The sequence below is a fragment of the Halichoerus grypus genome, chromosome 4 (assembly GCF_964656455.1).
Source record: "Halichoerus grypus chromosome 4, mHalGry1.hap1.1, whole genome shotgun sequence".
In the NCBI taxonomy this organism is placed as follows: domain Eukaryota; kingdom Metazoa; phylum Chordata; class Mammalia; order Carnivora; family Phocidae; genus Halichoerus; species Halichoerus grypus.
The window spans coordinates 148,095,327-148,113,021 of record NC_135715.1 but is presented as its reverse complement, the minus strand read 5'-3'; the positions used below and the strand labels follow the sequence as shown (position 1 = coordinate 148,113,021).

Here is a 17,695-nt window from a genome sequence, read left to right as displayed (position 1 = left end):
TAGATTAGTAACTAGATTTCAGTAGAAATCACGGAAGGGAAGGAATTTTCACTCAGTGGGCCAATAAACAACACTCTCCTATGTGTTTTACGTGTGTGTTTTAGGGTAATTTCCAAAATCCTAAAATTCCCTGCATTGTTTGCACATGTGTATCCGGATTGCTTAATCTTGTGTATGTTCCACTCTAATGTCACTAGGTGAGGAAACACACTGGGATAGATTTAGCAACATAAAAAAACTGGCCAATGGCCTACCACTTTAGAGTGACTTTCTCTAGAGCAAAGAGATGAGAAGTTTCATCATGAAGCTACAGAGCAAGAGATTCTAAAGCTTACATTTAGATATAAGGATATTGTGTTTAATGTACAAATTGCAGGCTGTAATATATTTTTAATATATTCTTGGAAAATTTATTGTTTGTTTATATCAGCAATGCCCTTCATAAAAATGCTTTCCTGAAGCATGTTTTAAGTTCTTTTTATCATAGTGGCTTATAGATGAGTTTTTTAAGTGAAATCAGGAGTAAGAAGTCCAATTGGATATGCACGTCTAAAAACTATACCAGATAAAAATTTGAAGCTGAAGTCTGTTATTTCTATATAAATATAGTTAACTAACTCACTTTACCCTTGAGAAGACTTTGTTAATATAACGTGATGTTTGACATCAAGATACTTTATTTTAAAGTTTAATGTTATGCATTCTGCCAATGTATTTAATGGAAGAATAGGTTTTATAAATGTCCTACGGGCAGAAGGCATTGTGTATAATCATGAAAACAAAATTGGAATTACAAGACTTGTGTTCAGGGTATAGCTTAGATTGATGTTGTATGAATATTAGCAAATTACTTAACTTCTCCAGTACTCAGTTTTCTATCTGTAAAATATGTGACTAGTGATAAATTATGTCACACAGAATTAAAGATTAAATAAAATAACATATTGAAAATATTTTAAGCTAACTAATATGCACATGTCATCATTACTGTTCTATGAGAACCCCAATATCTATTTTCTAGTGTATCTCCCTTCCAATTTTCTTTTTAGTGAAAAAAAATTTATTTCAAAAATAATGATAATTGCCACTAAATATTTATTGACCAGACTAGAAATTGGGAGCTGTGGAGAGTAAATGGCCATATATTTCTGGGAGAGTTTTAAATTTATTCTCCTTTCTAAGGGAGCAAAATATATCTCTTACTCCTTCATGTTTACTTTACCCTGTATTTGAACCTTCCTTTTCTGATCTCTTTAAGAATAGAGAAGAGAAAGTGGGGATCTCAGAAAAAGAGGAAGGAAACCATAACTTTTTCTTCTTTTTACTTACATGAAATCCTCAACCCCATATAAAATATGGGCCCATTAGATTATTATTTACTAAGTAATTGCATTGGTAGCAGTAATATGCAAGACTTTCAATTTTGGCCACTTTTCATGAAAAAATGTATCTGGAAAAAACACATCCACTAACTGTAATAAATTTGGAATTTACACATTTCCTGGAAGGTATACCATTATAAATCTTTAGAGTCAGTGCTTAAAAACTTTATAGGCACCATTAGATCAGGATGAAGACTGGCATTTTACAAATCTGAATCATCAGTATATAAGATTTTGTGTAGAGGAGAGAAAATTCCAGGTCTCTATATAACTAACCTAAACTAGACTATTGAATTCATAAACAACTAAATATTGATGACTTTCTTTTTTTTTCTCACAGGTTAGTTGTAAAGTGTCTCAGTTCATTCATCTTTACCTGATGGGCTGTAACTACTTTTGGATGCTTTGTGAAGGCATTTACCTACACACACTCATTGTGGTGGCTGTGTTTGCGGAAAAGCAACATTTGATATGGTATTATTTTCTTGGCTGGGGTAAGTGCCATTACACGTGTCTGCTGACTCACCTTTTAGGAAAGCTCTTAGAGGATGCAGAGCTCCTTTGTAATAAAAATATACTTACTATTAATCATTCTCAAACAACAGCAGGTGATCAACCTTTGCTTATTGCTGTAAATTGAAATATTTAAACAAGAACCACTGACTCATGGTTTTCAGTAGTCACAGGTCAATAATACAATGTGGTTGGGTTTTTTTCTATTTAATATTTCAGTGTGTATCTTGGCTAAGTATGCAGTGGTTAACACGACAGAATTAGAATCATGAATTAGGGAACTAGTCTTCATATTGTTCGAATCTCCTTTTCCTTTGTGCAAAATGAGGGCATTGGGCTTAGCCAGCTTTGAAATTCCACTCAAAAAAAGTTTGTTTTTAAAAAAATATCATTTTATCTTAAGAATAGAGGGGCCAGTAATTGAATAAAGGCACACAAAAGATCTATTTTTTTCCACACAATCTCCTGACATGGTATTATTCACAGTGCAAATAATGATACACTTCTAGCATATTTCCTTTTCTTTTTTTCTGTTTTTTTCAGTTTTAATTTTAATTCCAGTTAGTTAACATACAGTATTATATTAGTTTCAGGTGTACAATATAGTAATTCAGCACTTCCGTACACCACCCTGTGCTCATCACAGCACTGCACTCCTTAGTCCCCATCACCTATTTCACCCATCCCCCATCCACCTCCCCCTCTAGTCATCATCAGTTTGTTCTCTGTAACTAAGAGTCTGTTTCTTGATTTGTGCCTCTAGTGTATTTTTAAAAACAACTAGAATAATTCAAAATATAAAATTCTGAAAATGAGTTCAATTGGACTAGTTTCTAGAAACATAACCGAAATTATACTTATCTATCATATATCAATCTACCTATCTATCTAGTCAGACAATAGATACAGATATATAAAGGTATGTACACACACACACACACATACACACACACTCTTTAGTATATTCAGTATATTTAGTATAGGTTACCTTTATAAAACATGTCTTCATTTCACGTTGGAAAGATCTCATTTAGAATGCTAAAAACATGCAAAATATCTAATATATAAACCATCTCTCTCTTCCTCTCTTTTTCTTCACTTGATCAGTCTCAACTTCTTCCCACATCCTACTAAATAAATATTGGCTGATTCCATATCATAGAAAATATATATGAATTCTTCTAAGCCTTGGGGCTTAGGCAGCACATTTATGGACTTAGGCTCTGAAGTCCACTGATTCAAAATGACTTCACACAGACACACAAACCTGGACATATAAATACCTAATATTTACCATATTTATTGCTTGACTATACAGAAAATATTTACTCATTAAACATATAGTGACCAGTTATTTTTGCTCCCAGGGTACCTCTGAGTTTCATATTTTATGACCACATTTTAGGAATTCCATCTACAGAGAAAGTTGCCTGTTAATTTTCTTTTTGTTTGATATTTGCAGGATTTCCACTGATCCCTGCTTGTATACATGCTGTGGCAAGAAGCTTATATTACAATGACAAGTAAGATCATCTCTCTTTCTGATTTCTATTGGAACTACATAAATGAAAATATCCAACATAATTTTGCTGTTTTTTTCCCCAAGCTGCTGGATCAGTTCTGATACCCATCTCCTCTACATTATCCATGGTCCAATTTGTGCTGCTTTACTGGTACGTAATGAAAATTTTCCTTGTTTCATCATTGTTCATATTTCAACTTTATTTCCTGAATCATCCGGCCTATGGTATCTTTCAGGATCCTGGTGTACATAAATGACATGTTCACAGTGTTTAACTGAAGAGAGTTTAATAAAGGTGTTAATTTGAGGTATTTGCAGGAAGAGAAAAGGAGCTAATTCATAAGGAATGGCCAGGCACCAGGAACCTGCAGCGGGAAACTGTTAATGGCTTTAGACCTAAAGAGGGGACAGAACAGTGTTTCAGGATTTGGGCCAGTGCTGGGAGGCATGGCCCTGAGTAGAGGAACACAGCCACTGCCCAAACCACAGCCTGGCAGGGAAGAAGAATGAGGAAGAAATACTCAAACTTCTCTCTTCCTATGCCCTGATTACTTGGTTCTTCCTTTTGGCCAAATGCAGCAAACGGCAGAGAGCAAGAAGCCTGGGCAAGGATGCAGTCCTTCAAGGTGCCTCAGAGTTTCCTGGGACGCAGAGCAGAACAGAGAAGAGCAGAGGATAGATCTAGTGAGAGGGAACGGCAAATGGGGAAAACTACACACCTATGTTGGTAATAAGAGTAATATTCCAATAAAGAAAAGACTTTAATTTGGAAAAAGAGAGTATTGGTTAAACTGTTGTTTTACTGTCATAAGGATCATCACTTAACACAAATACACCAATTGGACATTTTTAAGTGTGGTTACAGGGAAACAGAAGTCACATTCAGTGCTTTTATTACATTGTTTCAATGGGGAAATAAATTCATCCACATTAACAGGGTTGTTTTCATAGAGCATTAGACACTAGAATGCGATTAATGTCTGAGATTATAATTACAGGTGATATTCAATTATACAGAAAAAGATAAAGGGGGCTACGTTTCTCGGTCAAAATTCAGAGCTTCCTAATCCTTGTTTTCAAATTCTTTTTTTAGACAAGGATTCTTCTATTATTTTACTATATTTGCTAATTGCAGTTTAGCATACGATCATGTTAGAATATTGTTTGAGCCATTCTCAAAAGCATGTCACAATTAAGAGAAACTTCTGGAGGCTGAAGGCCTGGGCTTGAACACTTCTTCCACCTTTTACTTGCTGTATGACCTTAGGCAATTAAACTAATCACTCTACATTTCAAGTGCCTCATTGGTAAGATAAAGAATATAATAATAGTGATTTTTAATCTTTTAAACAAGGAGTCCAATGAGTTAACACCTATAAAGGACTTAACCTGGCATGTATAAAGCATGTAGCAAGTGTCAAACTTCTGATTTGTGCCTGACCACATAAGCTCAAAAATTAACCCATGGAAGTTATTACAGCGATTATGGAAAGTTTAATATAGCTTAATGTAGACTCTAGTGAGAATTTCATAGGCAGAAGCATTTCCTTCCTTTCTGCCCTGCACGTACTAGGGTCATGCGTGATACACCGGACTTAAGTTACACCTTGAGATGTCCTAGCTTTGTAATCTTAGAGCCAACATTGAAATCTAGTTCTACCACATCTGGCTGTGTGTATCAGGGCAAGTTCTGTTTTTCCGGGGGGGTGTTTTGTTTTGTTGTATTTAACCTCTCAGTACTTTTGTTGTCTCTTCTGTGATTAGGGAATAATAATAGATACCTCATAAGGTATTGCAAGGATTAAATGAGATGCATCTTGTCAGCACAGTGCCTAGAATACAATAAGCTCTCCCAAAAAACGCTCTAAAAACTTTCTTGTAATTTCTACATGATACCATGATTTTGTTCTGAGGAGTGTTCAAAGAAATAAGATATGTTTTTTGGGCCACCTAGGAGCTTACAGAACAAATATAAGGCAAAATTTTATTACAAGAGATCTGACTGATTCTTCAGAGGGATAATTCAAATGCTTAAATCAGAGAGGTTCAGGAAATTAAGTAAAAGCACCTAGCAAATAAAAAATGTAATTGCAACTAACACAATCCTTGAAAAGCCCCTCCACGTCAATTTTGGGAGGGAAGAGTAGATGGTGCAGTTAAGGGTAGAATATCACATAGAAATATAACCCATAAAGCTACTCTAAAAGAAAGAAAGTGAAAATCCACATTATTTGCCTAAAACATTTTCCATTTTCTTGGCTGAAAAAAGAGCAGGAGCCTATTTTTCTAACACGATAAATTGTTCTGTCTTTGTTTGAGTTCTAGGGCTCCTCACTGGTTCTGGCCGATTCCAAGGTCTTGGGAGGGGCCTTAGCAATTGTTTATATGGTCACATGCTTAAGTACAACTTTTATAAATAAAATATTTCAACCTCAATCAGTTTATTTCCACTCAGACTTCCCCTGTCACATTTCCTCTTGAGCAGGATGGTATTTGAGTGGCTACAGCACTTTTGAGATCTTGCCAAAGGGAAGTTGAGAGAGGATACATTTAATTTGTGTTTAGTGAGAGATTTTTAAGTCAGTTCAGTGTATAGTTAAGTGATTGCGGGCTGTTCTAGTCTGGGAATGGCTTCTAGGAATCCTCCTGCCCTCACTGTGCTGAGGTACACTGCTTCCTTTCATGACCCGAGTGTGGGATCATGATATGAAAATGTCCTGTTGTGCCTACCAGTTACATGATCTTTATGAGTATTGGAATAAAAACAGATTTCTTTTCTTCCCCTTAACTAGTTTTGCTCAAAGATAGATGAGATTCAGATATAGGTCATCTGAAATTTAAAATTCTTATTCAATTCCTATTCAAAATAAATGGAAGTATTTGCAGAAAATAAAGTAGGATGACTTTCTAGTTTCTAGTTTCACATTTTAAATCAGATTTGCCATTTTGGAAAAGCACTTTGCATTTAGAGATTTTCATATAATGAGCATCTAAATTGCAACATTTCTACTGATTTTATAATTTACGATTTTTGCATGTAAGGATTATAAAATATTTTATATTCTAAATTTATAAGCAGATAAAAGGGCATTATTATATTTTCTTTCATGGGCTGGTAGTAATTTCCATTTAGCCAAAACTTTACAATAGCCATGAGTGCTTAGGAAGGGAACATAATAGGATGGGTGGAAAAACAGCTGATGTGTTGATTTGTCATGTTTCATTCTTACACCTGTTGAAATGGCTTATTCTGCTTTTGTCTTTAGCAGAGACATTCCTGTGTCTGTAACCATGTTACTTTTCATAGATGTGTTTCCATCGGTATTGTGGTGAACTTCGGAGCATATGTCCCATTAGATTCTCTAAGAATAGTAGTGGCCTATTTTTATGCCCAGTTATTTTCATAACACATGTCTTAAATCAGCATATGTATGTTATTTGTTCATTGTTTTCTATATTAAATGAGGGGCTATCATTATTATTCCAATTTATTAAGGTAAGCAGATATAAATTACTTATCAGGATGTAGTTTAAAAGCTTTAGATTATTAAAGCACAGATGCTAGAAGTCAGGGTGAAGAAAAAGTAAAGAGAATATAGTGTAATGACATAAGAGCCCTAAGGGGCTCTTCTGGAGTTAATATCCATAATCTTATGGAAGGCGCAAAATATGGGCACAGAAAAAATAGACAAGCACAAAAGATATCGACTTGGATGAAGATAAGAAAGTGGTATTCAAAGTGAGAGAGAGAGCGAGAGAGATATATTAAAGCAGAACTCTGTTTCCTGAGTGACTTACTTATCCACACTAAATTTTTGAAGTTTTATAGCTCCCTTTCAAAAAGAATGATTTCTCTTGGGAAAAGTTTTTAACACACAGTAAATATGTAATTACAGAAAGTAATTAACAGACGGCCCTGTGGGATGCCAAAATTGTTTTAACTCTAGGGTGATCTAGGTTGAACATCAGCTGGTTTTAGTGTGTGATCAGCTTCCTTAGAATGATAAAGAAGCTTACAGTACTATCTCAGGAGTTGTGAGGATTACTGTTAGAAAAGGAAACACAGGAAAGAGAAACCAAAAAGATGAAAATGGTTATTATGGTATAATATGTATTTGGAAAGTACTAGTATGGACAGTGATAAAGAGGAGACACTTAAAAAAATTAGCATTTGTTATAAACAATTCTTTCCTTTGTTTGAGCTGAAAATGTTCAAAAGACTTTGTTTTTGGACCATCGCAAAATTCAAAAAAACTGCATAAGAAAATGAGCTGAGAAAAACATTCAGATATTCCTTAACTGAATGTGTTCCACAATAATTCCACCATAATTCTATTTTTCTAAAACTAAGTCCACTAACATTGATGCGCTTGTTAAATTAATAAATCACAACTCTAGAAATACAAATTAATATATTAGGCATATATTCTCTGCAGTAGAACATATTCTTGTACATTAAAAATTATCTATGACTTATAAAATCAAAGATTTGTAATGCTTCTTAATATTCAGTAATGCTTCTTAATATTAAATATTAAACAGTTTTCAATATGCCATTTTATTTTTTTAGGTGAATCTTTTTTTTCTATTAAATATTGTACGTGTTCTCATTACCAAGTTAAAAGTTACTCACCAAGCAGAATCCAATCTCTACATGAAAGCTGTGAGAGCTACACTTATCCTGGTGCCATTACTTGGCATTGAATTTGTGCTGATTCCGTGGCGACCTGAAGGAAGGATTGCAGAGGAGATATATGACTACATTATGCACATCCTTATGCACTATCAGGTATGGTGTTCTTGAATCAGGAAGGCACCTTGTGAAGTTTGGTATTAAATTGCATATAGCTTTGGTTTAGTTTTGACTATGTATGTCGCAAGTTGGTTACAAATAATGTATCTTTTCCATTTGGAATCAGAAAATTCTGTTTTTCTTTTACAGGGTCTTTTGGTTTCTACAATTTTCTGTTTCTTTAATGGAGAGGTATGGTGATTATTTTTATTCCTTTTATCATTTCATATTTGCAATATATCTTTTTCTTAAAAATAAAGACAATTATACATTCCCTAGGAACAACTACTTCAAATTCCATTTTGATCAGGAAAAAAACGAATCTCTTTTCATGGATGCAACTCTTCTTCCCAAAAGCTTGGGTCATACTGGAGTTCAAGAGTAGGGCAAATCCAGCCTCACTTTAAAATAGTCCATCAGTGACTTTTAGTCATGTAGCCTTTGACCTACCTTTTGCACTAATCCTAGTAAGTCTGGCCTTTGTCATAGGTACAATGCTAGGAATCCTTAACCTCATAAAACATACACTCTAATAGGAAATAGAATTGACTCATTTTCATTTTCCCCCTTTCTCTGTTTTTTGTTTTGCCTGGCTCACAATGTGGTTTGAAAAACAGTTTTATGGTGGTTACAAAAAGATTTTAAAGAATTAAACTCTCAGTTATACAGGGAGGGCATGCAGTAAGTTAGAAAACTGAGGAGAACAGAATGCTGTAATTTGTAACATGGCAATGTGCTCTTGGATATTTCAAGATTTTTATCCAAGGCTTTCCGAATAAGAAAGCTTCAGGTGTTTTAGAAACTGGTACCAAGGTTCTTATGCATATGAATAGTGTTATAGCTCAGTGGTTTGAGCTATACGGATTTAGCTCTTTATCTGTTTTTAATCTATTTGACAAATTTTAACCTTTTGGAGGATTTTGTAAAATTCAACAAAGTTTAGAAATCCAGACAGCAACTGAGTGAGACTCAAATACTTGGTAACTGTGAAGCTTATCACAAAGCTTCAGGTGGGAAACATACGGACCAGTAGGTGTAACATTATGAGAACTATTCCTAAAAAATAAGTCAACATTGGAAATCATGTACATGTCATGAAAAACTATAAAATATTGCTCTCCTTTGCTTAATAATCGTTTCCTTCTTTCTCTTAGCACATGATGAAATTTCAGGTTTGATTTTATTAAATTGATTTTTTAAAATTTTTATTTCATTTATTTATTATTTATAATGGAGTGTAGAACTGTCAAACATAGTAGGCTATATTTCGTATCTTTAAGTGGTGCTTCCATGATTTTTCTGTTATACAGTGGACGACAGTGACTTTTTCTGAAGTCAATGAGAAGTACAGATGTAAAATGCAATGAGGAAGAATAGATAAATCATTTGTTTTGATAATAAAATCCAAATAGCATTTATTATGTACTTCTATAAATTTATGATTGCATGAGCTGAATTAGACAATCCTATTTGCTGCCTATATAGGATTTTACAATTAAAATAGATGAGAGAGAAATGGACAACATGCCAAAGAACAGGCATACAATATGAACAATATACCTCTCCACTTGCAGAAACAGATTTCATTTTAATAAAAGGTAATTTCTAAATGTATTAATCATAATCACTAGTAAAATATTTTGTGATAGGAAGCAATGTAGAATAAAAGCACAGATACAGCAATGTGTTTTTACCCCAAAGATGCCACTTTGTTCCTGGATGTAATACTTCGGGCAATATTCTGAGCCTCCTAGAGTCTCAGTGTCTACTTTTATTAAAAGGAAATAAAAGCAAGTTCCTTACACAAGTCTCACAAAGATTAGTGTAAGCTAGGAATCTAAAGCTTTTAGCACCATGCCCCACCCTTAGTAGATTACCAGTACATTACAGATTCCTTACTAGATCTGTCAACTCGTTCATTTTCAAAAATACATGCACAAATGGGAGCATTAGTCATACTGGAGTCAATCTCAAATTGGACTTTTTATTTGGAAGGGTTGCCCAGGGAATATCTAAACTAATGCCTAATACTCCGATTGCACTCTCTGTGTAACCAAAAGAGACCCAGACCTTGATCTTCTGCCATGTCCTAAAATTGAGAAAATTTGGGCAGTAAAAAATTACAATAATACAAAATCTTTTGAGCCTAGTTGTTGCCAAATCCTTTGGTTCTTTACAACATCTCCAATATGTGTCCCCTTTTCTTCATCTCTCAAGATACAATCCCTATTTGTGGATGACTCATTTCTCATCTTAAGAAATACTATAATCCCTCCTTTTTTGTCTCTTTGCCTCTTAGTTTTTCCCACTCTCATAACATGAAGGCACAACTGCCAGATTCATTTTGTGTGGTTCCAACTATGTCATGTAGTTCTTAAAATCATTTTCTCAGGCTTACGTTCCCTTCTTGCTTTCCACAGGAGGTCAAGTAGCTTCCCTTTAGCATAGTCTCTACTTTTTTTTTTTTTTTACTCTCACATTTTGTTTATTTTTTAAGCCAAAATATTCCTATTTGCATTTCTCACTAGTTAAATAATTGTGGCATGACAAGTGCTCAGGACACATTCATCTCATCTCTAGCCCACTCAGCCAAATATGGACTGTTAGCATAAACTAGAGATTTAGTTATTAGAAGTGCCCTCCCTAGCCTCAGGGGTAAATCTAACAACACTTGAGAGAGATACTTTTATAAAGCGAACAAAAAGATTTATTGAGAATAACCAAACCTATATTTTATAATGAGAACTAGGTAGCATTTTTATATGAAGCTCTATTAACTATTTTTTAACTAATTTAGGTTAAGGAATATAGAATTGATTCCTTATCAAGTGCTAATGGGCATATAAAGTTGTAATGTTACATTGTAAAAACAGTTGGCCTTACTATTTGTATAACATTTACATTTTCATATCTTTAATAACATCAGGCTATCTTCCCTTCCAATTGCAATTTTCCTTGTTATCTTTCCCCATTACAGTTTTCTCATTAAAGGTGTATTAAGAGTGGCCACTTTAATGTTCTGTTGAACAGTATGATATGTATTAGAGGAAGCAGATGAAAAACAAATCCTTATAGAGAATAATATAAACAAACAGATGCCTACAAGGCCAATGGATCTTTAATTAGGTTCATTTTTAACTTCAGTAAGTCCCCATAGTTCAGGAAATTGAACTTCCATGGTTTTTCTGATGATTTGGTTGTAAGGAAGAAATAGGGTGATGATTGTAATCAAAGCAGATATTTCAAGAGCAGTCAGATATTTCAAAAGTCATTTTGACTGTTGGAATTGAATTTAAGCTTTCATTTTCAAGAACATAATTATTACATTCACAGCTAAGATACTTCTTGTCATCTGCTTCCCAACATTTATGTAGAATCTTTTGTATAAAGTTACATTCTATTTTCTTTCAAACAGAAACTATATAGTAAATGTATTCAGTCAGTCCATCATTTAGTAACAAAGTGAAGAGAAATGAATTTAGCAGAAAATCAGGATCAAAAACAATTCCCATCAGAAATATCTAGATAATTGGCCAAAAGTCATTTTTGTTGTAAATCTTTGAATATTTATTTAAAAAGCACACTCTAAAGCCATTCCATTTGTTATTTGCTTATGCTCATGAAGATATTACATATGCAGACATTATTTTAAATTACTTTAATTTAAACATGCTATTTGGAGAATTAAGAAAGACATTACTAAATCAAGAGGGAAGCAGTAGTATATACTTTTTTGCAAGATAAATGTATTTATTGTCCTATAAATGCTTTTATTTCAAAGAAAATTTAAAAGAATATAAATTATTCCCTTCAGATACAGTTTATATATATGTGTGTGTATATATATATATAAACTTGAAAGTCCTGAAGTTCTGAATTTCATAAAAATACATTTAAAACACATTTATTGCATTTCTAATTACATAATTAATACTTGAAATTCTAATAACTCATTTTGAATTCTAACTAAAGAAACCCATTGACTTTGTATTTGTGTCTTCCATTTTTCTACATGTTAAAATATAAAGTGAGACAGTAAAACTTTGTGTTCATTTTAAGTGACAGAGTACAGGAGACTCTAAAAGGACTTTGAAGTATCCCACAGAGTCCTCTCATTAAAAGAGCTCCTGGGAATACCTATTAGTAATAGATTGTTCATAATTTGGAGAAGTTTTCTAGATCTATTAGACAAAAGAATGTAGACTTAAATAAACCAGCCCTATTTTAATATTTATATTTAATATTTAATATTAATTTTTACACATGAATACAGTGAATGAAGAGTTGAGGAATTCTATATAATTAGTAGCAAGGTAGACAATTATTGCATGAGTATATTTCTAGTACATGGATTATTGGAAAATTGCTTTTAGTGATGCTCAGATTGCCCCTGAGGAAGCAATCAAAATGTCAAAGAGCAGTTGAGAGCTTGGGGAAGACAATTCAAAGCTAGACATGTCTTGGACAGACCTAACTTATGTCACAGGCATGTGGCTAATACACTCGTAAAGTAGGAGATAGCCCCACACTGGTCTGCCCAATCATCAGACACCTGGAAATATCCAGGTTACCAAGTGGGAGATGTATTTGAATATTCTCATTTCCACTTACTGAATCAATATGAATAAAATCCCCTTAGTGTCTCATGTTCAGTTAAAACCAAAGTCACTATATATGGCCTACCGGTCCTGATCTCTAGCCCTAGAGAAGAAGGAAGTCATTAAATATCAAATTCACCCAGTCAGAGGGGGATCCAAACACAAAGAAGTGGAGTGGTGACATCCCTAAACTTTTTCACAGGCTTATCCCATTTGTAATTACCTGTTCAACACTTTCTTCCCTCTGGGTAGTAAGGTTCAGGAGGACAAAAACCCTAACTTTTTTCCAGAATGTAGCACAATACCTGGCACATGATAATCACTCAGTAAAAAGTAGTTGCTGCTGTTAATGATGATGATGAATATTTATAGTCCTTGTATCCCTAACTTCTTTTTCTTTTACCTCTTTTCTCTCTCCTTTTGTACTCTCACTAATTGTCTTCTCATTCTATTATTAAGATACTGATATAAAACTAAATGTTACACATGCAAGCTTGCAAATGGGGGTCTGGGTTAACTACTTATTTGACAATAATACATTCATATGCATTATTAAAGCTTCAAAGATAAGGCATAAAATATTAATGGGATCTAAGAGTAAAGAGTAATGCAATGAATTTCCTAAATATAAATTTCTTAATGTTCCCAATTTAATTCTTTTAAGAAAATAAAGCAGTATTATTCACTAATTAACATCAATGCTTTTTTTTAAGTTTTACATAAATTATTTTATTGTACTTTTAAATACAATATCTTTATTTCAGATAATGAATTGTTCTTGTCCTTTCTGTTTCTTTTTGATTGACAGGTTCAAGCAATTCTAAAAAGAAATTGGAATCAATATAAAATCCAATTTGGAAACAGCTTTTCCCATACAGATGCCCTTCGAAGCGCATCTTACACAGTGTCAACAATCAGCGATGGTACAGGTTATAGTCATGACTGTCCTAGTGAACACTTAAATGGAAAAAGCATCCATGATATTGAAAATGTTGTCTTAAAACCAGAAAAGTTATATGATTGATAATTGAGGGAGTACTGCTTAACTATTTTGTGCCACTCCTAACTAAAGGACTTTGATCTATGGCTTTACAACCAGAAGACTTCAATATTCAATGAATTTCTTGAATGCCACAAAGAAAACCTTCACATCAATTCAGTAGTGTGTTGTTAAATGTTTAATAACTAGCTCTTTGGGAGAAAAAAAAAACACTGATTTGTAATGTTTTCCAGTTTCTGCGGTGTATTCCCACCATGGCTGATTTTAGGCTACCAATTTGACATTGCTGAATGTGAAATTGGGAAAGTGTCAGTACAATCAACTCTTACAGGCTGGCATGTACCAGCTCTAGGACACCACTGCATGAATTCACAAATGAGTAAGACTGTAAAAGTTCATATACACACTGGGCACAATTCTACTCTTACTGACTAAAGAGAGCTAGGTAAGACCTCCAGACTCAGAGGGAAAATTAGCTTTTCATTTGTTTGTTTTTAAAATTTTTATCCCATATTCATTGGTGCAGTTGATTTTTTTTTTTTTTAACCCAGTAAATCTTCTAGCCCTTTTTGTATTTACCCTTTCAAATGGACTGGATAAAGAAGTAATTATTTTCCAAGAAAAGTGACTGAGCAGAACTGCTATTGTCTACTCTTTGGCTGATACATCATAGTCATATCCAATATTATATCTGTTTTTGAAATTTGATGAACAGTATGTAGGACATGCAATCCTACTTTGCTATCATTAGGGAGACATCTTGGTTGATATCACACCTTGTCAGCTACTTTCCTATCTTACTACACAAGTGGGAGGGAATCAGTTTCCCTGTATCTGTAAATAGAAACTTTGGCCCTTCCGTTTCTACTGTGTAGACAAATTCACAATTATTTTACATGAAGGAAATCAGTGAAGGATTTCTTATTTTCTTGGAAGTTTGTAAAAAAAATTGTTGTGAAAATAAGCTTGTAAATACTCTTATCTATTTTATAGTCTCAAATCAAATGCATATAATCTAGATAGGTTTTTTTAAAAAACAAATACATAATGTAACAATGTATGCTTGTTAATATCTGATACTGTGTCTGGGCTGATTTTATAATAAAATAGAGTCTGGAATTCTATATTTGGTAAATATTTTAAAGACAACCAGATGCCAGCATCAGAAGTTTGTTTGAGAACCAAGAGAACAGAAATATCTATGAAATGATATAAAATATTTATTAAAAAAAACTCAAGGCCACTGTTTTATTACATTAGCTTAGGTGATTCTTTCATAACTTAGTAATACGTATGTTTGACATATTTCTCCTTTTATTTTGACGATGAACTTTCATTCTAATCCAGAAATTTTAAAGGATTCCTACAGTAATAAATGTCAGTCTGCCATTCTTATGGTTTTTACACCAGTAAAAATATTACTTTTCTGACTCTTACTGTATAAATATATATGGCTTTGGAAATGTTCCAGACTATTAAAAAAAAAACTAGAAGAATACTATATATATATACATATATATCTCATATAAAATGCTTTAATAGAGCTACTATGATAATGCAATACTAAAAATCAGTGAAAGACTTGAATATATCAGTGAAGAAGAATTGTCAGAATGTTTAGGGAGTAATTCAATTAAGATGGAAGAAAGCCTTACTAATGAATTAAAGTGACACTTAAATGGGATTCAGTTTCCCTAATGTTATTTTCCACTCAAATTTCTGAAAAACGAAAATGCCTTCAATTAGTAAAAGTCAATTTGAGGAGGAGAAATCACTATGTGTACGTGTTTTCCTAGTGTGTTAATTTGTTTAAAATGGATTAAACTAATGACTTAGTAATCATAGCTTCTTTCTTAAGCTGTCAGTAGATTGGGAGTTCAGAAGTCATTTGAAATTGTCCAGGAAAATTATCTAAATTAGTAAGAATTAACATATTAAATAGTCTGGTCAATAGATTTATAGTTTATCTGTATACATGCAAAGGTTTTACTGTTAGTTTCAAATTTATGGATTTTATAGCAAGCTATCTTAAGAAGGAATGCAGGCTGTTCTGGATTTGCTACTGTTTAAATTTTACAAAAATTCCTTTAAATAAACTCACTTTTTAGCTACTTATTATTCAAAGACACAGATTCAAATCCTTTGTTTGACACTATTCACATATTTCTTCATTCCTCCAGACAAACTGTCAAGTCTCAACCATAAATGACAGTAGAAAATGTCAAACTCTCCATGAGCATTCTATTAAAATTATACTGTAATTTTCCATTATTTTTTATTGTGCTTTTATCATATTAAGTTCAGATCAGATTTCCCTTCTGGCCAAGAATCATCTATTGCACAATCTTCAGGTGAAAGAATCCAATAATTACTTAGTGTTAGTTTTGTACCCATATTTTTTTATGAGTAATGTTTTTAAATATTAGACTTCTCTAAAGCTGAAGTGTTAATTAAGGTCTCCTTTATGTCTTACTTATGAAGAAAAGATAAAATCAATAGTTTTTAAAAGGAAACTTTTTTGGTATCTACTGAAAACTAATTGGGGGAATTTCTAACTTTCAAAATGGAGATCTGCTATTTTTCTGTGAGTACTTGTGAAAGTTACATTTTAATTAAAAAAAATTCTAATCTGTCCTTTTTGAGTTTTCTAAAGTTATTTTCCAGTGCATTTATTTGTAAAACACCAATTCTGGAATTTGGTGTTTGCTCAAATGTAATCCAGTGTACATAGAATTAGTGGTAGGTGTAGTGCTGTAATTAATTGCTTATAATTTTTTTAAATGTGAATTTATTTTAATTTTCTTTTGGTTTTAATTGGCTAAGAGAAACCACCATTTCTTTTACCTGTAAGTCATAAACAAGATATTCTGATCAATTAAAATAAGTCATGTTATGTCTACTTAATGTATATCTCTATTTTTTGGTTGTATGAAAATATTAAAGATGTGAGTTAAAGTTGATTTTCACTCATGTACTGAAGTGCTGAATAATTTATAAACATAATTGTTTACAGTGGTCAGTGGAATACTGAAAATCAATAACTCTATCTCTACTACTCTCTTTAAAATCTTCAATAAACCAGTAAAACATCCCCAAAACCAATTTTTTTTAAAATTATGAATTTGAAAAAAGATTATGAATTTGTTTTTCAAGCTAGAAAACTCCAAATAAACAGCAATATACCAAAATTCCTTCCTAGGCTGAAAGAAGGGAAAGGATGCCCAGAAATAGGAAAATGTACAGGGATTTCTCTCCTCTTTCCATTATATTCCATTGTGTAGTTTTGTTTTGAATAGCAGAAAGAAAAAGAAGGAAAGGAACTATTTAAAGATAATTTTTTAAAAAAGAACATAATCATGACTCACAAATATAAAATGAAAACATGTCAAAGAATTTGTTTAGTTCATTCATTAACAGGGGGACAAGATGTTACAACAATTCATGGAAGAATGTAAAATATCACACATATAGAAGAATATAAGAAATGCTGAAATGAATTTATAAATAAATGGTCTACTCATAGGGCAATAATCAGTTGCATCCTATTGAATAACTAATGTGTATTTCTATGATCAAGAATAATGTACATCATGATCAGTTTTCTGCAACTAATATATCTATAAAATAGCTCAAAATAATGAAAGGTAGAGATAACCCTGAAGAACATACTAGAAAGCACTAGAAAGGACACTTTAATGACTCTAACATATATTTTGCCGATACAATGAGAGAACAATATGATGCATATGCAGTAAGTACAATAAATATTGGTACATATGTTCTTATATATACAGATGATAGATATGGACACACCTGAAATGCTAACCTAAGCAGTAGGAGAATTCAGAAATCTCGCAATCCACAGAGTAAATGTATACAGATCAATAT

General features: G+C 32.7%; 1 protein-coding gene across 4 annotated transcripts in view; it reads left to right on the top strand.

Moving 5' to 3' along the window:
• The window catches only part of CALCRL (calcitonin receptor like receptor), a 100,930-nt gene extending 84,163 nt beyond the window's left edge, over window positions 1-16,767 (top strand). For 3 of the 4 annotated variants that reach the window (XM_036073833.2, XM_036073834.2, XM_078071080.1), the window contains 6 exons: window positions 1,723-1,876; window positions 3,358-3,418; window positions 3,502-3,568; window positions 7,988-8,206; window positions 8,360-8,401; window positions 13,616-16,767. In XM_036073833.2, coding sequence (XP_035929726.1) covers window positions 1,723-1,876; window positions 3,358-3,418; window positions 3,502-3,568; window positions 7,988-8,206; window positions 8,360-8,401; window positions 13,616-13,831 — 759 coding nt within the window. In that variant the 3' untranslated portion in view covers window positions 13,832-16,767. Of the gene's footprint in view, window positions 1-1,722; window positions 1,877-3,357; window positions 3,419-3,501; window positions 3,569-7,987; window positions 8,207-8,359; window positions 8,402-9,694; window positions 9,808-13,615 lie in introns of all 4 variants that reach the window. The other variant, XM_078071081.1, reaches the window with a different exon arrangement.
• Window positions 16,768-17,695: the final 928 nt, after the last annotated feature.